The sequence below is a fragment of the Pelophylax lessonae genome (assembly GCF_965119305.1).
Source record: "Pelophylax lessonae genome assembly, chromosome: 7".
Taxonomy (NCBI): Eukaryota; Metazoa; Chordata; class Amphibia; order Anura; family Ranidae; genus Pelophylax; species Pelophylax lessonae.
This window is the reverse complement of record NC_138774.1, coordinates 260938451-260965536: the sequence shown is the minus strand read 5'-3', so window position 1 is coordinate 260965536 and position 27086 is coordinate 260938451. Positions and strand designations below refer to the sequence as shown.

General features: G+C 42.7%; 1 protein-coding gene across 1 annotated transcript in view; it reads right to left on the bottom strand.

Moving 5' to 3' along the window:
* The window catches only part of NR6A1 (nuclear receptor subfamily 6 group A member 1), a 105124-nt gene that overhangs the window by 44444 nt on the left and 33594 nt on the right, over positions 1–27086 (bottom strand). Inside the window, exons 2-4 of the mRNA XM_082263331.1 lie at positions 23133–23188; positions 5556–5713; positions 5217–5444 (exon numbers count right to left, since the gene is read on the bottom strand). Coding sequence (XP_082119457.1) covers positions 5217–5444; positions 5556–5713; positions 23133–23188 — 442 coding nt within the window. The remainder of the gene's footprint in view (positions 1–5216; positions 5445–5555; positions 5714–23132; positions 23189–27086) is intronic.

Below are 27086 nucleotides of genomic sequence, written 5' to 3'. Positions count from 1 at the left end.
TTACTGTAAATGGACACTTTTCAGTAAAAACTTTTTGTATTAAAAATACTTTTTTATTGGTCTTATGTAATATTCTGATTTTCTGAGATACTGAATTTTGGGTTTTCACTAGCTGTAAGCCATAATCCTAAAAATTTCACTTTTTGAAATTAATTACTGAAAAAAAATTAACTTTTTGATGCTATTCTAATTTTATGAGATGCACCTGTACTGGGTTGTGCTGCATTTTTTGGCTTTTTATTGGTATACAGAGGCCCGGACATAGTGATCACCATTGTACGGCATGAAGAAACGCCCACTTGCCGGCCACGTCCACAAACACCACCATAACACCCCCAAAAAAATTTGTCTGGAGTCTCCCCTGCCCGGGTTGGATTTGAATTTTGCCACCCCCATCCCTCCCTACAAGTTTTTTCTCTATCTTATCTTCTTAACATTTAGTAGTCCTATCCCAAAAAATTCGAACAACTATCTTTTATTTTTTTTTCTAATCTCCTGGACCAAATGTGAGAAATTAAGTATATATCATACAATCATTCCATAAACACATAGCACATACACTGAATATATTATTTAAGAGGAAAATCTGATTATAAATAGTTTACAATTTGCCAAGTAAGAAAAAAATATGTCATCGGATTTTATTAAAAAAAAAAAATCTGGTCACCTTATCATAGGAGTGAAGGTTAAAGGAAAAAGTTTTAGGCACAAAATCATTGGGCCCTAGAGCATTAGAAAACAAAAGCTAATCTCCCTTAGAGGAAAGCAATAGTGAAATGAATGGGAAACTGACAATATGTAAATGCTGCCTTCAGCGCCACCTTGTGGAACAATTGCATTCCATCCAAAGTGCTGGTAAAGAATGCCATTTTTTTATTCTCTTACTAGATCTAATACAGAAAACCCCCCTCCATCGCGGGGGTTACGTTCCGGACCCACCCTGAAAAAGTAAAAATCCGCGAAATAGAAAGACCCTATTTAAATACACCCTAGGCATGTTTTTATAACTTTCACTTTACTTTTAAAAGGATTTTAAGATCTTTAAACACACTTTTAAAACAATAGAAACACATTTAAACACATAAAAGATACTGAGAGACAGAGCAAGAGCTATGGAAAACACAAAAATATTTAATTAACAATGATTTAATTAGTAAAATAATATTAATAGGTCTTACAGTCTTGAGACAGTAAAAGCTTTAACCACTTAAGCCCCGGAAGATTTTAACCCCTTCCTGACCAGGCCCTATTTTGCGATTCGGCACTGCGTGAATTTAACGGACAATTGCGCGGTCGTGCGACGCTGTACCCAAACGAATTTGACGTCCTTTTTTTCCCACAAACAGAGCTTTCTTTTGGTGGTATTTGATCACCTGTGCGATTTTTACTTTTTGCGCTATAAACAAAAAAAGAGCGTCAATTTTGCAAAAATAACAATATTTTTCACATTTTTTTATATGAAATTCCCCCCAAAAAAATGTAAAAATCAAAATTTTTTTAACATTTTTGGCCAATTTGTTTTCTGCTACATATGTTTGGTAAAAAAAAAAATCGCAATAAGCGTATTTTGATTGGTTTGTGCAAAAGTTATTGCGTTTACTAAACAAGGGAAAGATTTTTGTCATTTTTTTTTTAACGAGTAATGGCGGCGATCTGCGTTTTTTTTTTTGCAGGACTGCGACATTGCGGCGGACAGATCGGACCCTTGACTGACATTTTTGACACTTTTGGGGGTACCAGTGACATTACTACAGTAATCAGTGCTATACATATGCACTGTTACTGTAAAAATGACACTGGCAGGGAAGGGGTTAACTTTATTGGAGGAGGGGGTTAAGTGTGTCCCTAGGGGCGTGCTTCTAACTGTGAAGGGATGTGGCTAGTGGTGTAACTACAGAGATATACGATCCTGCATAGCAGGACTGTATGATCTCTGCACTTACACAGGGGAGAATGACAGGCGGCTTTGTTTACATTAGCCACCTGCCTTTCTCCCTCTGTAACGGACCACCGCGAGTGACCGGCGGACATCGGGTCCACCTGGCACACGCGCGGAGGTGTCCATGAACGAGCGGGGGAGGGAGCGTGCCTCTGGCGGCGTGCGCTCGCCCCCTTTTGGCTCGCAGGCGAGTGACGTACCCATACCTCACTTTGCCTGCACGGGGCTGACCGCCGCAGTATATGTACTTGCGGCGGTCGGCAAGCGGTTAAACACATAAAATATATTGAATGCAAGCATGTAGTTCAACCCTGTCCCCTCTCTCTCCTCATTGGCTCACTGACTTTGATTGACAGTCAATGACGAGGCAGAGTCCTGGGTAGCCGAGTTTCTCCTGCAACATTGCTGGATCGAGATGGGCTCCGATAAACATGAGGGGGGGCTGCTGCACACAGAAGGTCTTCTTTATCTAAATGCATAGAATACCTTAAAATAAAAACCCTTCTAGCTTTACAACCCCTTTAAAGTTGTTCATAACCTTTTTAAGCAGTAGTAAACTGTACACAGTTTTTTTTTATTTTATTTTATTGGCCCCCTGCAGGTTTATGCATTTTAAGATGTGCGTGAAAGAGACCTTTCACTATTGAACTATTGGCTGAACTATTGGCTGAACTATTGGCTGAATGTCGAGCAGACGTACACACTTTCACAAGACATCGGATTGATTTGTTACAAGGTCCGTCTGGCAACTGCAAAAAGGCCGCCTCACCCTGTTGTAGAGTTTTCAAGGGGATATACCCTCTGCTATCTTGGTTATACTGATAGTAGAGGAGTGGAGTGGAGTGGAGGAATCCCATTCATGAGTCTCTACACAGGATACTGGGTGGCTTCACCTTCTAACGTCTAACGTGGAAAGAATAGTGGGAGCACTCTTTGATCCCAAAGTTATACATTTTTCTTTTTCCCCCTGTTTCTTCTATGAATGGATATAATCCTGGATCCTGAGGAAGCCCCTGAAAAGGGTGAAACGCGTCGATCCTTAGGCATTTATATGCTATCTCTTGGATTTCACCAATATTGTTATGTATATTGGATTGTAACATTGTTGTACTGTCTATACGAAATGTTTTTAACTTTCTATACACTAATAAATTGTTGAAATTTTTATATATGGATGTTTATTAAATTGTTGTTTACAACATAACCAGGCACCTTAAAATCCCTATTTTGTCCCTGTCTTTTCTCCCTTTGGAGAGCAAACGGGAAACCCCATTATTTGATATATTTGGGGATTGTGCCATGAATTGTTTGTTACAGCACTCCCCTCCTTCCCCTTTCACAGACCTTTCACTATGATCAGTTTTTCAGTTTAAAGTGGAAGAAAAATACATAAAAAATGCATTTCTATATATCCTATGGGACTCTTCACACCTGTGAATTCTGTTTCAGTTGTGTTTTTGACTGCTTTCACACTAATCTACTGAAAAAATGTGTTAAAAACGCATAGTACGTCCCTTTAAATCCTATGGAAATCTTCGGCTGATTTTCAGCTGCGGTTTTAAAAGTCCTTCTTGCTGCATTTTTCTGGTGCCGGTTTGGTGCATGTTAGGGCCCTTTCACACTAATCAGTTTTTAAATGCATTTTCAGTTTTTAAAAAAAAAAAAAAAAAAAACAGAATGATATGCATTTGAATCTAATTTTTGCAACAGAGCACATGCACCCCAGACTTAGCTAACAAATAGGGCCCTCCAGCACTGAGCTGTCACTGCTGCCAGCGCTCCCATCTTTGCCCCGTCTTCCTTCCAGGCTCACAGTCTCTGGCCATGTAAATGGCCGGGCCACATTAACATCACTTCTGTACATATCAAGAAAGGGAGGTCTCTTAACCTGAAAAATGGGTCCACACCTGTTCACTACATAGACCAAAGTTCAAAGCTGGTGGGACACCTGCATCTTCAATTTGGATTGATGGTGGAAACAATATCTGCATGGGAATAGACTTTCTATTATAATATTTTGGCTTAAAAGGTTGTTAGGAAGGCCAGAAAACAACATTTCTGGTAAATCATGAGAGATCATTCCCAGCAATGAATGTTTTTGCTTTCTTTGCATTACCTTTGCAACCAAAGGTTGATCATAATAAGCTTAATAATAGCATGCAATGTGCAATGCCAAGCTGCGGTTTCCAAAGCAAGCAAAGTCCTTTCTTGTATTAACAGAGGCATGGACTCCAGAGAGAGAGATATAATTTTGCCCCTGTACAAATCATTATTAAGACCTCATCTGGAATTTGCAGTTCAGTTTTGGGCACCAGTTCTTAAAAAGGATATCGGGGAACTGGAGAAAGTGTAGAGAAGGGCAACCAAACTGATAAGAGGCATGGAGGAGCTCAGCTATGAGAAAAGATTAGAGGAACTGAATTTATTCTCTCTTGAGAAAAGGAGATTAAGGGGGATATGATCAACATGTATAAATACATAAGGGGTCCATATAGGGAACTTGGTGTTGAGTTGTTCACTTTAAGGGCATCACAGAGGACAAGGGGGCACTCTTTACGTCTAGAGGAAAACCGATTCCGCCTCCAAATACGGAAAGGTTTCTTCACCGTAAGAGCTGTGAAAATGTGGAATAGACTCCCTCCAGAGGTGGTCCTGGCCAGCTCACTAGATTGCTTTAAAAAATGCCTGGATTCTTTCCTGAGTGGACTTAATATAAGTTGGTACTAAAAATGTATAGGCAAAGTTGATCCAGGGAATATCCGATTGCCTCTTGGGGGATCAGAAAGGAATTTTTTTCCCCTGCTGTAGCAAATTGGATCACGCTTTGCTGGGGTTTTTTCCCCTTCCTCTGGATCAACAGCGGGTATAGGATTGTGTATATGGGATTGTATGGTTGGGTTTTCATTACTGTATTTTTTATTTTTTTGTTTTTTTATTGGTTGAGCCAGATGGACTTGTGTCTTTTTTCAACCTAACTAACAATTTTGTAGGTTGAGCATTTACATATGTATTGGGTCAGACTCAAGCTGCTCATGTCTTTGCGATTTTCCTGCCCCTTACTGCATTATTCGGTAAAATGTGTCATTTACGGTATTCACTCTAATACATTTAGCACATAAATCTATAAAACTAGATAAAAAGAGATGACATTTCAGTCAATATACTTACAAATGACAGTGAACTGTATATGTCTTCTTTGATTAATAAATGTCATTTTCTTTGATAAAAAAAGAGTAATTCCCTGTATGCATCCCACTAGGGTACATAGCTCACTTACCCATCTTCGATCAGCATAGGGGTATTAAGTGGTTGCGTGTCTTCTGCAGCCAGTAGCTGATTGATGAGTGTGTGCGACTGAGGATCCAGACTTCGGGTCTGCGATGGTATTATAGCAGAATGAGTAGTGCAGCTAAATAGGTGAGGTAGGTATTGATAGTGCGTTGGTGCTGGAGTGCCCAAATACTGGTCCCGAAGAGAACCAAATCCATTTAGTTCCACTGATCTACTGAAAAAGGAGATTCTGAAGGTCAGCACTGCCAGTTTCAAATGCTAAAATAGAATGCAGTGATATTTTTTTTTGTTTTTTTAAGAGGGTATGGAAATGTTGTGCATCTACCTGGAGGAAGGTGTGGACACTGGAGAAGGCTGGTTACTTTCAGACACTACATTGCCCGGAGAACTGTGGTCACTATCTCCGTTGTTACTCCATGATGTGTTGGCTTCTTCCTCAAACTCCTGACCAGACATAATCCTTTCAATCTCCTCATCAGAAATCTGGTAAGAACAATGAGGTTACTTAACAAGCGTTATTTTATTTTATTTTTTTTTTTTAATACGATAAAGATAAAAGTAACATGTTTAACACATATTTGATTGCAAAGTTCACACAGTATAAAAAAAGAAAATATTTTTCACCAATTCATGCGCTGATCAAAAATGCACCGATACTGGCTGATAGATAGTCTTTCTTAAGCAAAAGTTCACTTTTCAAAAGCCTGGTCGTTGCAGCTCTCCTTGATTCCACTGGGTGGCGGACAAATTATCTGTACAAAAAAGGCAAAGGAGACAAGTGCACAGCCGACCTCGGGTAATACTGAATATATTAGAAGACATCAAATGGAACTTTTAAAAGCAAATGCACTCACATGACCGTGGATGGTTCAGGGCAAAGGTGGGGGACTCAAGTCACATGACTTGACTTGAGTCAGACTTAAGTCACCAGTTTGAGGACTTGAGATTTGCTTGACTAAAATTAATAAAAGACTTGACTAGACTTTGACTTGGTATTCATGACTTGACTTGAGACATATGACTCGAAATGACTACTTTTTTTAGTTGTTAACCACTTGCCGACCGCTCACTGGAGCTCTACTGCGGCAAAGTGGCTCGTTCCCGTCCAGCGACGTAGACCTACGTCGCTGGACACCTCCCCTTGTGGGCGGAGCACGCGCGCCACCGGAGGCTCGCTCCCGCTGCATCAGTCACAGCGGGAGTCGGGCCAGAGGAGGAGCGGTGGTGATCACCGCCGCTCTTCCCCGATCGTCGGGGAATCGAGTTTGGATCTCCTAAGTGACAGTGACAGATTGCAGGGTTCAGCATAGCTGAACCTGCGATCTGTCCCTGTGTCACTCAGTCACCTCCCCCCACACACGTTAGTAAGCACCAGGCATACATAAACCCCTCCCTCTCCAATAAAATTAACCCCTTCCCTGCCAGTGTCATTTTTACAGTAACAGTGCATATGTATAGCACTGATTACTGTAGTAATGTCACTGGTACCCCCAAAAGTGTCAAAAATGTCAGTCAAGGGTCCGATCTGTCCGCCGCAATGTCGCAGTCCCACAAAAAAAAAAAAAATCGCAGATCGCCGCCATTACTCGTTAAAAAAAAAAACACCAAAAATGACAGAAATCTTTCCCTTAGTAAACGCAATAACTTTTGCGCAAACCAATCAAAATATGCTTATTGTGATTTTTTTTTACCAAACATAGGTAGCAGAAAATAAATTGGCCAAAAATGTAAAAAAATTAAGATTTTTACATTTTTTGGGGGGGGGGGGGGGATTTCATATAAAAAAAATGTGAAAAATATTGTTATTTTTCCAAAATTTACGCTCTTTTTTTGTTTATAGCGCAAAAAGTAAAAAATTGCACAGGTGATCAAATACCACCAAAAGAAAGCTCTGTTTGTGGGAAAAAAAAAGGATGTAAATTTCGTTTGGGTACAGCATCGCACGACCGCGCAATTGTCAGTTAAAGTCACACAGTGCCGAATCGCAAAAAGTGGCCTGGATGTAAGACAGCAAAATCCTCCGGTGGTAAAGTGGTTAAATATTTGCATTTTCCTAAGATGTGTTAAAGCAAAATGAATGTGCCTGTTATGTTTCTGACACCACAGTCACTTAAAACACCTCGGTGTGTTCTGATTTTTAGGACACTGGCTGTTTAACAATTTAAATACCCAACATGTTTTTAGTGACTGTGGTGTTAAAACATGACCTGATGAAGGATTTTGAGCTGTTTGGGCATTCAAAGTGTTTCTTTAATATGCCAAGAAAAAAGCACTAAGCAGTTTTGTTAATGTTGAAAATAAAACAACACCTTTCCTGACCACTGACTTTTAACTGATTTAAAGGTGAAAATTGGGGTAGATCAGTATTTTGACTTGATTTGTGACTTGACCAAAATAAATGACTTGACTTGCTTGACTTCTAGCAGGGAGTCGACTTGACTTGCTTGCTTTTCATCACAGTATCTTGGGACTTGCTTGAGACTTGAAGGTTAAGACTTGAGACTTGCTTGTGACTTGCACATGTGTGACTTACTTCCATGTCTGGTTCAGGGCATGTACATTAGCTCATCTCCTTGATGGCCCCTTCAAGACTTACACGGAGCTCGATGACTGCTCTTAATTCGCCCGATGGTGGAACCCCAGGATCCACCAACCTCTGGGCCCGAGGCGCACTTGGCTGACTACGCCGGAGCCTCGGCAAGAAAATCCTGGGGTTCCACCATCGGGCAAATTAGGAGCAGTGATCAAGATCCGTGTAAGCCTTGAAGGGGCCATCAAGGAGATGAGCTAAAGATCATGGATGGTTCAGGGCATGTACATTAGCTCATCTCCTTGATGGCCCCTTCAAGGCTTACACAGAGCTTTATCACCGCTCCTAATTCGCCTGATGGTGGAACCCCAGCATCTTCTTGCCGAGGCTCCGGCATAGTCAGCTAAGTGTGCTTCGGGTCCGGGCGCAGGGGCACTTGGCAGACTATGCCGGAGCCTTGGCAAGAAGATCCTGGGGTTCCACCATTGGGCGAATTATGAGCAATGAACGAGCTCTGTGTAAGCCTTGAAGGGGCCATCAAGGAGATGAGCTAATGTTCATGCCCTGAACCATCCATGATCATTAGCTCATCTCCTTGATGGCCCCTTCAAGGCTTACACAGATCTTGATCACTGCGCCTAATTCGCCCAATGGTGGAACCCCAGGATCTTCTTGCCAAGGCTCCAGCATAGTCAGCCAAGTGCACCTGCACCCAGACCCGAGGCGCACATGGCTGACTACGCCGGAGCCTCAGCAAGAAGATCCTAGGGTTCCACCATCGGGCGAATTAGGAGCAGTGATCGAGCTCCATGTAAGCCTTGAAGGGGACATCAAGAAGATGAGCTAATGTACATGCCCTTAACCATCCACGATCATGTGAGTGCATCTGCTTTTAAAAGTTCAGTTTGATGTCTTCAATTAAAACAGTATTACGCGAGGTCGGCTGTGCGCTTGTGTCTCCTTTGCCTTTTTGTAAAGTTCACACAGTGAAGCGGTACAAAGCCAAAAAATAAAAATTAGTTAAATTGCAGTTCAACATTTCTTCGATGTGATGGCTGCAATATTTTCTTAAGACCTTTTCCCTTTATTTTCACCTTTGGGTCCAGCCAGTAAGTCTTTTATTGTTTAACTTCCTTTAACAGACCGATCTATTCAGCAAAAGTGTCAGAGGATTGCGACAAACCATTTAGCAGTGATAGATGTGCTTACAATGGTCAGATTTAATTTGTGTAAAGCCTCTTTATCCCAAAAGGGGGGAAAAGAAAAACATAGCTGGCCATAGATGGGACCGAATTTTGAACAAAAATACTTAGGAAAAGTTTTAAGAAAATTGGTACGAAAATTCACAGAACATTTGAATGCCGTTCACACAAAGATTTTGTTTGCTTTTAAAATTTAATTTTGGAAGGAATAGCTGAACAAAACCCACATACACTGTTAGACATTCATTCAATAAAAAATTTCTATCTTGCTCCTTCAGTTTTTCCTGGTCACTGCAGTCAAAAAAAAATGTCAGTTTGACCCAATAATGATTATAAAAAAGGAACAAACTTTCTTTTCCTAAGAAATTTCCTTTGAAATTCTGCCCATAGGCCGGCTTTATTTTAGCTGCTTAACCCTTTCACTGCCAGGTCCGTACGGAATATGGATCTACAGCACTGCTTGCAGCTGGCCAGGTCCGTATGCCGAGCCGACCTCATTTCTCTCCTTGCTATAAGCTTATGGTCACTTCAATGACCAGGACCTTATAACAGAATTGTTCAGCAGACTGCTGAAAAATACCATAACTCTGATCAGCGGATAACAATTTGAGCTATTAACTTAAGATATGACCCCCCCAAGGCCCCTGCTTCCTCTCAACCTCCCGCCCCACTCTTTCACCTATAACTACCCCCTCCACCCTCCTTTCCTGTCCCCTTCCCCCCTGCACTGACGGCATCCCCCATCCGGGGGGACATTATTCTTGTTGACTGGAGCGAGCCCCTGTTTTGAGACACCTGGCTGTATCAGTCTTGAAGCCTTTGAGTCCTTCTTGGCATCCCGATTTCGGGGTCCCCCCTGCCAGGCTCCATATTTGATGCCCTCTATAAGCATCTCATACCTGGTCATGTGGAGATAATTATTTATGGGCTCCATTACAAATACTACCATACAGCCCTGATAACATTGGTGCGTGTATAGGCAGCATACTTTAGTCTCAAAGAATAAACCCCCTCGTTACCCGTTACAGCTTGTAAGGTTTATCTACCTTGTAAGTACTTATCACCTGATTCTCACTCAGATGTTCCATGTACCACTTGCTCCAGAGGAAGCTTACAGTGATAAGCGAAACATGTAGGGCAACCTGGATAAACTCAACGTCTGTTCATCAACACTGTATAGACAGATATCAGAGACATTTGTATATTTTCTTCTACAGCCATCTCATGAACATATCTAATATGTGATGTATTCTATTGTTGTTGTAATTTGAGAATTATATACAATACATTATGTGTGACGGAAATTGCACATGTATCTGAGGCTGTACGCCTTATTATTTTTTAAGATTGTATGTAGGTCTGTTTTTCTTTGGTTTCTTGTTCAACAATTTTATACTATTTCTCAATAAAAACATATAATTTTTAGTACGTGTGCCATTAAAGTCCAATTCTTTTTCAAGATCCTACCAAAGACAAGTACTTAGCCCATGTGCTTCCACATTTGAATGAGAAATCTACACATTAAAAGTTGCAGTCCCGAATGAATACTTATTATAACCTATTTTCAGCCTGTTTTGGTCAAGTCACATGATCCAGCTCCCCTGTGTCAGCCAGGAACCGCTGCAGGGAAGAGGAGAGAGCACTAACAACAGATAGGACATAGTAAGCCTATGGTTAATGTCACTGCTCAAAGGCATAACCAGCCAGTGTCACACCATCTCTTCACTCCACTGCAGCTGGCTGACATGGGGAAATTACGTGACTGGAGCGGACTGAAAAAGGGAAGGATTCAGATCTTTCTTACATAGGATAGTCAAAATAGGTATTAGGTTCGGGGAAGGAGCATATTTAAGCTTTGTTAGGTAAAGCCCAAAATTCTACTTTAAACACATGTAGCACTACTTCCATGGGAGCTGCTGGTTACGGATACCCCTGGGTTACCCATAGCAACAAATTGAAAATATAGTGTATTCAAAGTGCTTGGCTCAGTCAGGGGTTTTGATTTTTGTTGTTTTATTTGAGAACTTGGATAGGTGAAGGGATGAGTGGGATACTCCAACTGAATAAACTATGCACAATTGCTAGGACTTCTGAATATAGCTGAATGGGGCAAGGCAGCTGCTTCACCTTGCCACTAAAGTGAAGATAGATTTGATGAATTGTATTGTACATCACTCTTTGGGGTCCTGCTTGGTACCCCCTTTGTCCCTACTCTTCAGGGTTCTATACGGCACCCCCTTTACTCTGACACTCTGTGTGAGCTGACCCCTTGATCCTCTGACTTCACTGGAGTGGTCCCCCTTTCTGGGCAGACCCTTTGGCAAGTCCCCTGGTACTCAGGGACACAGTTTTGACTCTGCCAGCAGCTCCACTGTCAGCTCTACTGGATCCTCTGCAGCTCAGCTCCACACCTGGTTCACTAGGCCAACTGCCTATGACCACCTTCCTCATACAGCAGGAGGAGAGACAGCCGTCAGCCTCCTCCTGGGACTCTGCTTTCCGCCAAAGACCCCCTGTCACATGCCCCCCCCCCCAGCTTTTATGAGCAATCCCAGGATGCATTGCAAGAATGCCCTCCCACTGGGACTCCCACAAAAGCCAATGTGTCACTGGCTGGGTTTCCTCCACTGTCCACTAAGCTCCCTTATTGGATGCAGTGGGGACACTTCCTCAGACCCAGTGACTCACACCTGGGATCATGCAACAGGCAAACTAATAGATCAAGCTCCCCTGATAAGCAGAAGGAGCATAAGATGCTTTTATCTAGCACCTACCTAGGAGGGTGCTACACACATTTTAAAATACTGCTAGTACAAGTGCCTCAGATCTCTCTTTATATTATCTTCCCATATTCCTCTACAAATAAGTCAGAATGAGAGTAGGGGGGGTTATACGCTGTCAACCAACCAGACTATGGTATTGCACAGTGCTGCCAACAGTTTCTGGGAGCTTTTATGGAAGATATTTAGAAGTACAGCTGGCCATTAAATTCTTCGATTTTGTCCGGGTTCCTGCTGGCCAAAATTCGAGACATGGTTTCATTCGACAAAGTTTCATTTGATAAATATTGATTGTTCAATCAACTTTTGGCAAGGGAGCCTGTTAAAATGTTTTGGCTGAACAGCAACTGTATCTAATGAAATGAAGGCACTGTTTGGGAATTTTGACAGCCAGAGGGTGTGGTGTGTGCAGGTGCATGCCCTGAACTGGGATGGTCTAAACATGGATGCACGGTACACCTGTACATCCCTTGCAGGCAAAGATAACACTTGTACAGGTTAGGTATGCCTGTGTGAGCAGGGCCTAACCTGCTCTGTGCCACTGTGCTGAAAGAAAGGTTACTTACCTCCTCTTCTGGCATTCCCTGCCAGCGCTGTCTGCTCTTTTGGATGCCCCCTGTAGTGAACCAGGTGCTAAGGAGGCAGTAATGTGAACATGCTCCCGTGCTGGGCTGTGTGTGCCCCAAACTTCCTCCTCACAGGGGCTTGACTGACAGCAGCAGACGCCTATGGCCCAGCTGCCCTCATTTTCTCCTGGTAAACCAGGAAGTAAGGGGAGCGGTGCTGGAGCTAAAGACCGCACTCTAGCAGTGACATGGAGCCAGGTAAGTGTGTATAGGACAGGTAGTGGGACATTTTTATAACCTTAATACATAAAATACAACAACAAAACATTTAGTCTTCAACCGCTTGCTTATTGGGCACTTATACCCCCTTCCTGACCAGGCCCATATGACATTTTATCATGTTTTTCACACAAATAGAGCTTTATTTTGGTGATATTTAATCACCACTGGGTTTTTTATTTTTTTGCTAAACAAACAGATAGAAAATTGTGCAAAAAATATTTTCATATTTTGTTATACAATTTTGCAAACAGATAATTTTTTTTCCTTCACTGATGGGCACTGATGAGGTGGCACTGAAAGGCTGCACTGATGGGCACTGATGAGGCTGCACTGATAAGTGAGACTGATGAGGCAGTGATGGGCACTGATTGGGAGCACTGGTGGGAACTAATGAGAAGTACTTATGGGCACTGATGAGGCTGCATTGATGGGCACTGATAGGCAGCACTGATTAGTGACACTGGTGAGGCAGTGATGGGCACTGATTAGTGGCACTGGTGGGCACTAATGAGCAGTACTGATGGGCACTGATAGAGGGCACTAATGAGCAGTACTGATGGGGACTGATATATGGCACTGGTGGACACTAATGAGCAGTACTGATGGGCACTGATAGATGGCACTGGTGGACACTAATGAGCAGTACTGATGGGCACTGATAGATGGCACTGGTGGGCACTAATGAGCAGTACTGATGGGCACTGATAGATGGCACTGGTGGGCACTAATGAGCAGTAATGATGGGCACTGATAGATGGCACTGGTGGGCACTAATGAGCAGTACTGATGGGCACTGACAGATGGCACTGGTGGACACTAATGAGCAGTACTGATGGGCACTGATAGATGGCACTGGTGGGCACTAATGAGCAGTAATGATGGGCACTGATAGATGGCACTGGTGGGCACTAATGAGCAGTACTGATGGGCACTGATAGATGGCACTGGTGGACACTAATGAGCAGTACTGATGGGCACTGATAGATGGCACTGGTGGACACTAATGAGCAGTACTGATGGGCACTGATAGATGGCACTGGTGGGCACTAATGAGCAGTAATGATGGGCACTGATGGATGGCACTGGTGGGCACTGATTTGAAGCACTGGAGGGCACTGATTAGCAGCACTGGTGGGGACTAAGGGGACCATTTTGCTTCTAACAGAAGTCGATTAACAGCTTTCTTCTTTTCTTCATGCTAACAGTGTGAAGAAGAAAAAAAAAGCAGATAACTGGCTTCTGTTTACTTCCACTTCATTGACTGACAGCTGATCATGTGGTAAAGGGGCTGCTATTAATGGCCCTTTACCCTGATCAGTGATAAGCCCCCACGAAGCACACAGGCATTTTAAGCCTGCGCCGTAGCCATCTTTCTATCGTGCAAATTCCAAGTGGTTAAACACTGTGCTTGAAAACAGCTAAAATCGATGGATAGGCGAAAAACCAATCCGTCAAAAATGCAGACCCCCAGAAATCTGCTCTTTTTAAGAATGATTTCTTCAAACTCTGAAACATACCACTGCTAGGAATGGGTTACAAAGTGTTTATATGTGCTAAGAAATGACATTCCTGCAAAGATAACGGCACACCATGTGCTTAACAAGCAAATGATTTATTCAGACCACCAAAGTAATCATATAACCTACATTTAGGCTTTGCACAAAGAGTTGTGAGGTAAATTACCAGAAACTAACATTGTCTCATGTTTCCTTTAATTGTAACTTTCAATGTATGAATCATGCATGCTCTTTGTGTGCATGTATGCAATGCATGAATTATCTGAATCATGTATAATGAGAAAACAATACTGCACTAGTATATCAGTGGGCGACAACAGAAGCAATAAGCCCCTGTACATGGCTGATGTTTGGGATAAGGTGACCCCATTTTTTACTCTAGTGACCATGGTCACTTTTGTGCACGCCTACAAAATCATGCCCTCATTTTAATCAATATTTAAACAGTATGTAGCACTACTCCCATGGGAGCTGCTGGATACGGATTCCCCTGGGTTACCCATAGCAACAACTTAGCAATTCCAGATACTTCAAGTGTTTGGCTCAGTCAGAAAACAGTCCAGTGGATTTGTTTTTTTGTTGTTTATTTGAGAACTGGGATGGGAGAAGGGATGAGTGGGATACTCCAACTGAACTATGCACAATTTCAGGACTTCTAATCTGAGTTGAATGTGGCAAGGCTGCTGCTTCACCTTGCCACTGTAGTGAAGTATTTAACAAGCAAACTCTCTCTTCTGGGCCCCACTTGGCACCCCCTTTACCCCTATTCTTCAGGGTTCTACTTGGCACCCCCTTTACTCTGCCGTACTGTGTGAGCTGACCATCTATCCTCTGACTTCACTGGAGTGGTCCCCCTTCCTGGGCAGACCCTTAGGCAAGTCCCCTGGTACTCACGGACACTGTTTTTCCCAGATGACTCTGCCAGCAGCTCCACAGGATACTTTAGGCTCAGCTCCACACCTGGTTCACTAGGCCGACTGCCTGTTAACACTTTCCTCACACAACAGGAGGAGAGACAGCCGTCACCCTCCTTCTGGGACTCTGCTTCTTGCCAAAGACGCCCTGTCACATGTCCCCTTGGCCTTTATGAGCAATCCCAGGATGCACTGCAGTTGTGCCCTCCCACTGGGACCCTCACAAAAGCCTATGTGTCACTAGGAGGGTTTCCTCCACTGTCCAACAGGCTCCCCTATTGGATAGAGTGGGGACACTCCCTCAGACCCAGTGAAGCACATATGGAAACATGCAACAGGCCAAACTAACAGATCAGGCTCCCTTGATAAGCAGACGGAGTACAAAGATGCTTTTAACCTAGCACCTATCTAGGAAGGTGCTACAAGTATAAACAATATGTAAACATTAACAATACCCATAGGGGTCTGAGGGTAGACTTATCTACTTCTCCTTTGGAACATCTCATGGCGGATCCGGATATTAAAAAATTGGTGACTACTTTTTATTATGCACTGCAAGTTGCAGCACCCCACCCCTTTGCTTTCTCCTATGGGAAATGGCATACTTACCATGCCTATCTTAAGGATGAGGATTGGGAGGAGGTCACTGAAACTTTCTTGCAAGATGTTATTAGTATGACTGATAAGTTTACCCATTTTAAATGTATCCATCAATTGCATTATACACCCGCTAAGCTTAATCCCATAGGGTTGATGGAAAAGGCCTGCTGTCCAGGATGTGGGGAAGTGTCTGCTAAAGTTTTGCATATGTTTTGGTCCTGTCCACGAATATCTTCTTTCTGGGCTGAATTGTTTGATCTGCGGAAAACTAATTTTGATCTGCAAGCTCCAAAAACTCCAGAGGTTTGTCTACTTGGGGTACTAGATAATTATATTCCATTTACCTGTAACCGTATCATGTTTCGTGTGATTATTTTTCTATGCCAAAAAGGAGCTTTTGTGTCATTGGAAGGATCCGGCTCCACCCACATTGTGGGCGCTTGATAAACCAGGCACTACCTTTGTATAAATGTATTTACAAGGGATGTGCCTGTTCCAAAAACTAAAATATGGCAACCTTGGCTAGACAACTCGGTTTCTCAAATGGCGGATCTGGCCTTTTCTCAATCGTCTATCTCAGGAGTCTACTAACTATGGCCCTCCAGTTGTTTAGGAACTACAATTCCCATCATGCCTAGTCATGTCTGTAAATGTCAGGGTTTTACAATGCCTCATGGGATGTATAGTTCCGCAACAACTGGAGGGCTGTAGTTTGGAGATCCCTGGTCTACCTAAATGGGTCAGATCTATGTCCTCTAGCTGGAGCTGAAGAGAACACTATGTGTTGTATGGGTGTGTGTATGGGTTATGGTTGTATGTGTGGTAGTTACGTTGTGTAGCCAAGCTAGGACTACTGTATATGTATATATGTCATGAGTATATATAACTGAGTTACCTTTCTAATGCAACTAGAGTGCTCCTTTAAGAGTTTATGAGAAGGATCAACTTTCCTCGTAAATGGACGAATTGGATTGTGGGAGATGTAGTCTGGTGAGGAAGGTGGATTGTTACATAGATGGCAGAGGGGACTATACTCCCAGGGAGCTATGGGAGAGTGAAGGATCATGGGAGAGGGGATATACCTCTGGGTGGGGCCAAGCTCGCACTCTCTTGCTTCTGGGACTCGTGGAGGACAGATCGAGCGGAGAGGTGCCAGAGGAGACAGTCAGTGACGGAGGCCTGAAAGTGCGGCCTAGAGAGAGCGGAGCCCATATAACCAGAACAATGAGAGCTGAACATTCCCAGTGATGCAGCATTGTGAGGAGATATTCTGCCTGGGGACCGGAGAGCCACATGTGGACACTGCTGCTGTGAAAGAATGCCTGGTGACACTGGAAATCGCAAGTACACTGACAACAGATAAGATTTCATAGACACCGCTACATTTGGATTACAAATATCACATTGAAGAGTGAAAGAGCTCCAACTGCCAGTGAAGATTCTGCAAGGCCTTGCTAGAGCAGGAACTTCATTACTAACAATTCTTAAAGGGGACCCATTGACATAATGATAGATTCTCATTAGATAAACATGAGATATTGCCAGTTCTGAGTTTAGTAGAAGTTAAGCAAGATTCAAGGTTAATACATCCAATAGTAGCTCTGACAGTTAAAGCTGATAATTACTTCAGCCACTCTCACTTATGGAGTATAATACTATGTTGATTAAGCCTTTATTCCTGCAGTGTCGGTCTTTTGAGCCCCTTTTTGTAGTAATTGGGGTTTAATGGAGTGACACTCTAATATCTGTTATTACAGAATCCTATTTGTTCTTAATAAGTTGTTTGATTTACCTTTTATCTCAGTAAACAGTGAAACCTGTATTTTATTGTGTCAGTGTATCTTTGGAGAACATTTCTGAAATGTCTGAACCTATAGTGCCTAGCGGGTTGGATACTTCTCAGGGTCAGGTGAGTGCAGAGGAACTTCCACTAACCAGCAGCTCTCAAGGGGGTCGTGCTACACGTTGTATTATGTATTACCCTTATTCTTACTATTATGGGGCTCTGCACAGCCAACATTAATGTCATCACTTTGGTTTAGATAGCAATTGTTTTTGTTGTTTTTGTATGTTACAATATAAAAAGCTTAAATAAACACCTTTATAAATACCCAAATGGGGAAATATACCCTGTTTTACAGTTAAGCTGGGTACACATTTAGTGTTCATATTTTTTTTTTTCAGCCAAAAATGGATTTTTGTAAAATTTTACCGTAAAATCCTTTTCTCTTAAGCTCATTGACAGACGCAGTCCTCTTGATTAATATCAAATTGGGTTATACTGCCCTCTACAGGAGTAGGACACTAGGCAGAAGGAAAACGTTCTGGCCACACCTTAGGGGCAGTCTCAGAGGGTATATCCTCTCTCTCCCTGCTACAGGATGTCAGTTATGTCACAAAGCAGTGTCAGAGAATTTAATCCAACCCAACTCAAAAGTAGAGGGGCGGGTACTGCGTCTGTCAATGAGCTTAAGAGAAAAGGATTTTACGGTAAGATTTTACAAAAATCTATTTTTCTCTGTCGCTCATTGACAGACGCAGTACTCTTGATTAATATCAAATTGGGACGTCCCAAAGCAGTGCCACAAATGAGGGGTGGGATAACAGAAATCAAAATCCAATCTAGAAGGCCCAACCAGTGCCAACTAGAAGTTTTAAAGGCTCTTTAGACAAAAGGATGAGACTCAACTGAAAACCCAACAGAAAAAAACCCTCGAGGTAGACCAACGGTCTCCTCAAATTGCGGCCTGCAAAACCTTGCCGCCAAAAGAGGCATTCGACGATGCCATCACATCAACTTTATAAAATTTTGTAAAGGTATGAACCGACGACCAGGTAGCCGCCTTGCAGACCTGGACCACTGACGCCTGATGGCGGAAGGCCCAGGAAGCACTAAGCGCCCGAGTGGAGTGCGCCTTAACAGGGAACGGAGGATTCCGACCCTTAATAGAATAAGCCTGTACCACCGTCTGTCTGATCCATCTGGAGATAGTCGCGGCAGATGCAGGCAACCCCTTTTTGGGGCCATCCGTGATCACAAAAAGTGAATCCGTTTTACGAAACAAGTCCGTAGTTTTCAGGTATACCCTGATTGCCCGAACCACATCCAAGGAATGTAACGCACACTCCCGAGGATGACTGGGCTTAGGACACAGGGAAGGCAATACAATGTCCTCATTCAGATGACAGAAAAAAACTGACATCCTGTAGCAGGGAGAGAGAGGATATACCCTCTGGGACTGCCCCTAAGGTGTGGCCAGAATGTTTTCCTTCTGCCTAGTGTCCTACTCCTGTAGAGGGCAGTATAACCCAATTTGATATTAATCAAGAGGACTGCGTCTGTCAATGAGCGACAGAGAAAAAACAGTTTCCTCCATCCTCACAAGTGAGGCGGATGCAGGAATCCCCCCACGAGACATTGTATTTTGACAGTAGTACACTAATCAGCACTGCACCCGATGATTGAAAAAGGTTTTCCTGTGGATCTGTTTGACAGACGTGTTGTCACATGGTTTGGACTTGGTAAAGCTGGGTACACACGGATCGAAATTCAACCGTCTGCAGGGTTGAACAGAGAGGGCTACACACAGATCATGACTTGTCCAGTCCCTACACACGGTTGAATTTCGATCCGTGTGTACCCAGCTTTAACAGGTCGAAACCATGTGACAACACGTGAGCATACCTAAGATTATGAAGGAAGTGGGGCATACTGGGATAGAATACAAATACAAGGGTGGGAATGGCAAAATTGCACATAACATCGCCTACCCCTCAGACAAATGACATGTGGATAAACTCGGTGAACGCTCTGCTACTAAGGGAAAGGTTGGTAAGTCAACAAAGTATTTGTTCTAACAATTTTTCTAAAATATGGGAAAATTGGTTAAAGACTCCAGGACTGCGGCTGACCCGAATTATTATTTATTACAGGTATTTACATAGCGCCAACATGTATTCAGCGCTTTACATATATATTGTACATTCACATCAGTCCCTGCCTTCACAAAGCTTACAATCTTAGGTCCCTACCTTACATACACATTCTAGGCCAATTTAGACAGGAGCCAATTAACATACCAGCATGTCTTTGGAGTTTGGGAGGAAACCCATGTAGGCAAAGGGAGAACATGCAAATTCAAGGCAGGTAGCGCCATGGTTGGGATTCAGAATAGTATTCTGCTCTCTACTGCCCCTAGTTGTAGAACAGGAAATGTTGATACACTACTTCCATTATTTAGTGGGACCTTGGCGTCATAATTGTATACTAACCTATATTTCAAGGGAAGTACTCACATTCCCTGTACTTAAGCTTCTTTGGTACACTACGAGAGTTTTGGGCAAATGATTTTTTATAGATAGGTACTGCCATGGTGGCGATACACTTGGAATCGAACATAATTTCTATATGTACCACTGCCCCCTAGAGGACTGCTGGATTGTTCAATTTTCGGATCCCCGGGGTTACCGATCTCAACTGCATGCAGAACTTAACACTTTACTTTTCCGGCTCAGTCACTGAACAGTCTAGGGGTTTTGGTTGTTTTATTATAAATAGCGATGGGAGAAGAGAAAAGTGGGATACTCCGGAACTTGAACTATTCACAATTCTGAGGACTTCTATCTGATGATGCAGCCAGGCTGCAAATTTCACCTTGCAATTAGATGAATTGTAGAGTCTCTAAACAAAAGAGTAGGTTGCACACTATCTTTAGGGTACTCGCCTAGCACCCCCTTTCAGTCCGCCAGCTGACACCCGTCCTCTGACTACTCTACTCCGGGGTGGCCCCCTTCCTGGTCAGGCCCTTAGACACAATCCCCTGTAATCACGATACTATTTTTCCAGGTTCTCCAGTGTCTCAACCCTTCTAGTCAGCACTCCTGGACCTCTGGGTTCAGCTCCTTCCTTCTGGCTCACCAGGCCGACTGCCTGTGACCATACACCAATTGCTGTAGAAGAGTAGGCAGCCACCACCCTCCTTCTGGGACTCTGCTCACCAGCCAAAGACCCCAGGCACATGTGCTCCTGGCTTTTTCCACACCCCACAATGCACAGCAGTCTGTGGCAATCACTGGGGCTATCAAAGCCTGTGAACTAATTGTTCTGGGCTTTCTCCACTGTCCAATATGCCTCCCTATTGGACCAGTGTGAAACACTCCCCTAGACCAGATTAATCACACACTGAGCACCATGAGCAGACTTAACTCACAGATCCTGCTCTCTGTTCTGTGCTCAGAAAGCAATATAGAATTTGCCTGCTGCTCCTCCGACAAAGCCAAAAGTATACTCACTCTCTAGCGCCTGCCTAGGGGGGGGGTGCTACATCTATTATGAATGTACAGGTCATATTTCTATATTATGTACTGTGTTAAGGTAACGATGCAAATATTTTTAAATCAACTGTTTATTTCTAGCCTCACACCCTCTACATTTACACCAGTATTGTTATATTTTTTTAAGTCAATGTCTGGAGGCAGAGGCAGAAGTGATTTTGTTCAGTTGTGTGTGACTTCTTGTATTAAGAAAATTGTCTTACAATAAAAAATAATCTGGAATAAAACTTATACCAGTGGGAGTGGCCTAAATGTGGAGGAAAAAAACAGAACCTGTGCCCATTTGCTGTATACGCTGCACATACAGGAAGTGCAGAATTATTAGGCAAATGAGTATTTTGACCACATCATCCTCTTTATGCATGTTGTCTTACTCCAAGCTGTATAGGCTCGAAAGCCTACTACCAATTAAGCATATTAGGTGATGTGCATCTCTGTAATGAGAAGGGGTGTGGTCTAATGACATCAACACCCTATATCAGGTGTGCATAATTATTAGGCAACTTCCTTTCCTTGGGCAAAATGGGTCAAAAGAAGGACTTGACAGGCTCAGAAAAGTCAAAAATAGTGAGATATCTTGCAGAGGGATGCAGCACTCTTAAAATTGCAAAGCTTCTGAAGCGTGATCATCGAACAATCAAGCATTTCATTCAAAATAGTCAACAGGGTCGCAAGAAGCGTGTGGAAAAACCAAGGCGCAAAATAACAGCCCATGAACTGAGAAAAGTCAAGCGTGCAGCTGCCAAGATGCCACTTGCCACCAGTTTGGCCATATTTCAGAGCTGCAACATCACTGGAGTGCCCAAAAGCACAAGGTGTGCAATACTCAGAGACATGGCCAAGGTAAGAAAGGCTGAAAGACTACCACCACTGAACAAGACACACAAGCTGAAACGTCAAGACTGGGCCAAGAAATATCTCAAGGCTGATTTTTCAAAGGTTTTATGGACTGATGAAATGAGAGTGAGTCTTGATGGGCCAGATGGATGGGCCCGTGGCTGGATTGGTAAAGGGCAGAGAGCTCCAGTCCGACTCAGATGCCAGCAAGGTGGAGGTGGAGTACTGGTTTGGGCTGGTATCATCAAAGATGAGCTTGTGGGGCCTTTTCGGGTTGAGGATGGAGTCAAGCTCAACTCCCAGTCCTACTGCCAGTTTCTGGAAGACCCCTTCTTCAAGCAGTGGTACAGGAAGAAGTCTGCATCCTTCAAGAAAAACATGATTTTCATGCAGGACAATGCTCCATCACACGCGTCCAAGTACTCCACAGCGTGGCTGGCAAGAAAGGGTATAAAAGAAGAAAAGCTAATGACATGGCCTCCTTGTTCACCTGATCTGAACCCCATTGAGAACCTGTGGTCCATCATCAAATGTGAGATTTACAAGGAGGAAAAACAGTACACCTCTCTGAACAGTGTCTGGGAGGCTGTGGTTGCTGCTGCACGCAATGTTGATGGTGAACAGATCAAAACACTGACAGAATCCATGGATGGCAGGCTTTTGAGTGTCCTTGCAAAGAAAGGTGGCTATATTGGTCACTGATTTGTTTTTGTTTTGTTTTTGAATGTCAGAAATGTATATTTGTGAATGTTGAGATGTTATATTGGTTTCACTGGTAAAAATAAATAATTGAAATGGGTATACTGTATATTTGATTTTTGTTAAGTTGCCTAATAATTATGCACAGTAATAGTCACCTGCACACACAGATATCCCCCTAAAATAGCTAAAACTAAAAACAAACTAAAAACTACTTCCAAAAATAGTCAGCTTTGATATTAATGAGTTTTTTGGGTTCATTGAGAACATGGTTGTTGTTCAATAATAAAATAAATCCTCAAAAATACTCATTTGCCTAATAATTCTGCACTCCCTGTATATGCTACAATCTTTATACCTACAAAATACTGCTAACCGTGGGGAAGACAGAAATGCCACGGCGTCAGTGTGAGTGCTGGGTCAATGAAAGGAAAAAATGCCTTTGCTTTAGTGCCAGTGGAAGGAAAAAGGTGGCTGTGTCCGTGTCATGCCAAATTGCAAACATGCACATATAGTGAGGCTGAGGGCCAGACATGACAATAAGTACAGTAAGTAAAATCAAATGAGCTCAGACTGAGGAAACCCACAGACTTCTAAGGTACAACAATTTAAATGGTTCCCAGCATTGCCCAGTGTCTTACCTGTACAGGACCAATACTTTTGTTTCTTCCACCAGGCATTCCATCTTCTCTAATAGCTGCAAACGAAAAAAAAAGCATTTTTTTTTACTAGCTTATAAAAGGTTTCTAGTTTTACAAACCCTGGATGTAGAAATCAATTTTGTCCTATATTAAAAAGGTTTCAAAACTATATAGGTTTCTACCTCAGAAAATATGTATGAATAGAAAAAAAAACGAAATAACAATAAATATATATATATATATATATATATACACATACATATACTGTATAAATATATACACACATATATATATATATATATATACATACACATACGTAAATACACACGCACACTACTGTGCAAAGTTCTAGACAAGTGTGAAAAAATGCTGTAAATTAGGAATGTTTTTTTTTTTAGAAATAGAAGTGTTAATAGATTATTTTTATAAATTAACAAATTACATAGTTACATAGTTAGTCATGTTAAAAAAAAGCCAAGTCCATCTGGCTCAACCAATAAAAAACAGTAATGAAAACCCAACCAAAAAATCCCATATACACAATCCTATACCCGTAGTTGATCCAGAGGAAGGCAAAAAAAAACCCCAGCAAAGCATGATCCAGTTTGCTACAACAGGGGAAAAAAATTCCTTCCTGATCCCCCGAGAGGCAATCTGATATTCCCTGGATCAACTTTACCTATAAATATTAGTACCCATTTATATTAAGTACACCCAGGAAAGAATGCAGGCCTTTTTTTAAAGAAATCTAGTGAGTTGGCCAGAACCACCTCTGGAGGGAGTCTATTCCACATTTTCACAGCTCTTAGGGTCCTTTCACACGGCCGCTCCATGTGAAAGGTCCGCTGCGGGACTTTTTTTTTTTTTTCCACGGAGCGGATGACATTTCTGTCATCTGCTCCGTGTGCCCGCATATCATCCTATCGGTTTGCGGATGATATGCGGACATAATGTAAGTATATGGCACTGCGGATGTCAGCGGATGACACCGCTGACATCCGATTTTCCTTCCTTTCCGTTTTTTACACGGAAGAAAAAATGGGGTTCTGTTCCATTCGTAAAAACGGAACAGAACTGAAAGGAGGAAAATCGGGTGTCAGCGGATGGTATTCCGCTGACATCCGCAGTGCCATTCACTTACATTATGTCCGCAAAAAAATAGGATGATTTGCGGACACACGGAGCGGCCGTGTGAAAGGACCCTAACAGTGAAGAAACCTTTCCGTATTTGGAGACAAAATCTGTCTTCCTCTAGACATAAAGAGTGCCCCCTTGTCCTCTGTGTTGACCTTAAAGTCAATAACTCAAAACCAAGTTCACTATATGGACCCCTTATGTATTTATACATGTTGACACTTTATCTCCTCTTCTCAAGAAACAGCATCAATTCTTCTAAACATCTTTCGGAACTAACCGCAGAGCTTCTGTGGATGTAGGCTGCCTCAAATCCTTCTGTCTTCATGTAATCTCAGACAGACTCAATGTTAACATCAGGGCTCTGTGGGGGCCAAACCATCACTTCCAGGTCTCCTTGTTCTTAACACTGAAGATAGTTCCTAATGACATTGGCTGCATGTTTGGGGTCGTTGACCTGCTGCAGAATAAATTTGGGGCCAATCACACACCTCCCTGATGGTATGGCATGATGGATAAGTATCTGTTCTCAGTAGTGAGGACACCATTAATCCCGACCAAATCTGCAGCTTCATTTGCAGAAATGAAGCCCCAAACTTGGTATTGTAAAAATTGATGCTGGTTTGAGGCACAAAGGTTAGTCATGTCAAATATTGATTTGATTTAGATTTTTCTTTTGTTTGCTCACTTTGCATTTTATAAATTGATAAAAATAGGCAATTCAAATATATACACTGCTCAAAACAATTAAAGGAACACTTTGAAAACACATCAGATCTCAATGGGGAAAAATATTGTGCTGGATATCCATACTGATATGGACTGGGTAATGTGTTAGGAACGAAAGGATGCCGCATCGCTTGATAGAAATAAAAATGATCAGCATATAGATGGCTGAATTCAATGACACCTCAAAAATCAAAGTGAAAAAATGTTGCAGTAGGCTAGTCCATTTTGCTGAAATTTCATTGCAGCAACTCAAAATGGTACTCAGTAGTTTGTATGGCCCCCCAGGTGCTTGTATGCATGCCTGACAACGTCGGGCCATGCTCCTAATGAGATGATGGATGGTGTCCTGGGGTATTTCTTCCCAGATGAACAGACTGAGGTGCAACCTGGCGGTGTCGAATGGACCGAAACAATGCGAGCGTGGGGGGTCATTCAATCGTATCAATTCCTTCAACCTCCAGGAACTGGCTGCATACTCGCCACATGAGGAGGATCTGACCATGGGTCCAAGGATTTCATCTGGATACCAAATGGCAGTCAGATTGCCATTGTCTAGCCTGTAGCGGTTTGTGCGCCCCTCAATGGATATACCTCCCCTGACCCACCACCAAATAGGTTACGCTGAACGATGTTACAGGTAGCATAACATTCTCCACGGCTTCTCCAGACCCTTTCGCATCTGTCACATGTGCTCAGGGTGAACCTGCTCTCATCTGTGAAAAGCACAGGGCGCCAGTGGCAGACCTGCCAGTTCTGGTGTTCAATGGCAAATGTAAAGCTCCATGGTGCCAGGCAGTGAGCACAAGGCCCATTAGAGGGTGTCAGGCCCTCAGGCCACCCTCAAAGTCTGTTTCTGATTGTTTGGTCAGAGACATTCACACCAGTGGCCTGCTGGAGGCCATTTTGTAGGGCTCTGGCAGTGCTCATCCTGTTCCTCCTTGCACAAAGGGGCAGATACCAGTCCTGCTGATGGGTTAAGAACCTTCTACAGCAATGTCCAGCTCTCCTAGAATAACTGCCTGTCTCCTGGAATCTCCTCCATACTCTTGAGACTGTGCTGGGAAACACAGCAAACCTTCCAGCAACGGCATTAATATGTGCCACCCTGGAGACGTTGGACTGCCTGTAAACCTCTACAGGGTCCAGGTATCACCTCATGCTTCCAGTAGTGACATTAACCCTATCCAAATGAAAAACTAATGAAAAATCAGAAAAGATGAGCAGGGAAAAAAAATTATTTTGCCTCCACCTGTAAAACCATTCCTGTTTTAAAGGTTGTCTCATTGTTGCCCATCCGGTATACCTGTTTTTATTTTCATTAACACCAAAGGAGCTGAAACTGCTTAACAACCCCCTCTGCTACTTAACTGACCAGATCAATATCCCAAGAGTATGACTTGATGCTATACTCTGATTAAAAAGTGTTTCTTTAATTTTTTTGAGCAGAGTATATTTGAAAGCATTCTTACTTTACAGCATCCCTTCACAGCTGTCTAAAATGTGTGTATACATTAGGTGATTAGGTGAGACAAGGAGGGGGGAAGGCGGGACTTTAAATGAAACGCACGGTGGGATTAGCCGTGCGCCTCCATCCCTAATATCAATTGAGACAATGCAAAAAAGGTTGGGACTTTGAATGAGAGACATGACTGAGTAAAAAATGTTATATCATATTTATTGATACATAAAAAAGGGGGTAATAATAATGTATTGCACGTATAGGCTAGCATGGTATAATAACAGTAAAGTGATAAAGTACATATGTACACCCCGACAATAACAATCTCAAAAGAACCAACATGGCAATGAAACAGTAGTACAGAGTATTAGCATGACTTCATAACATCCATTGACTGACGCGTTTCGTGGACTAACGCCACTTCTTCAGAGTCGGTGTATGATCATATCTATAAGTAAATGAGTATAAGCGTATAAGTACATTGCATTAGATGGTAGTCTGGAAATTGGAAGAGAAGGGGAGAAAAAAGGGGGGGAATGGGAAACAAGGTCCCCATAGCCCCAACACTTACACAGTGGTTCCAACAGTGACTGGTTCTGGGGGTGGGGGCAGCAACCCCTGATGTCTCCCCC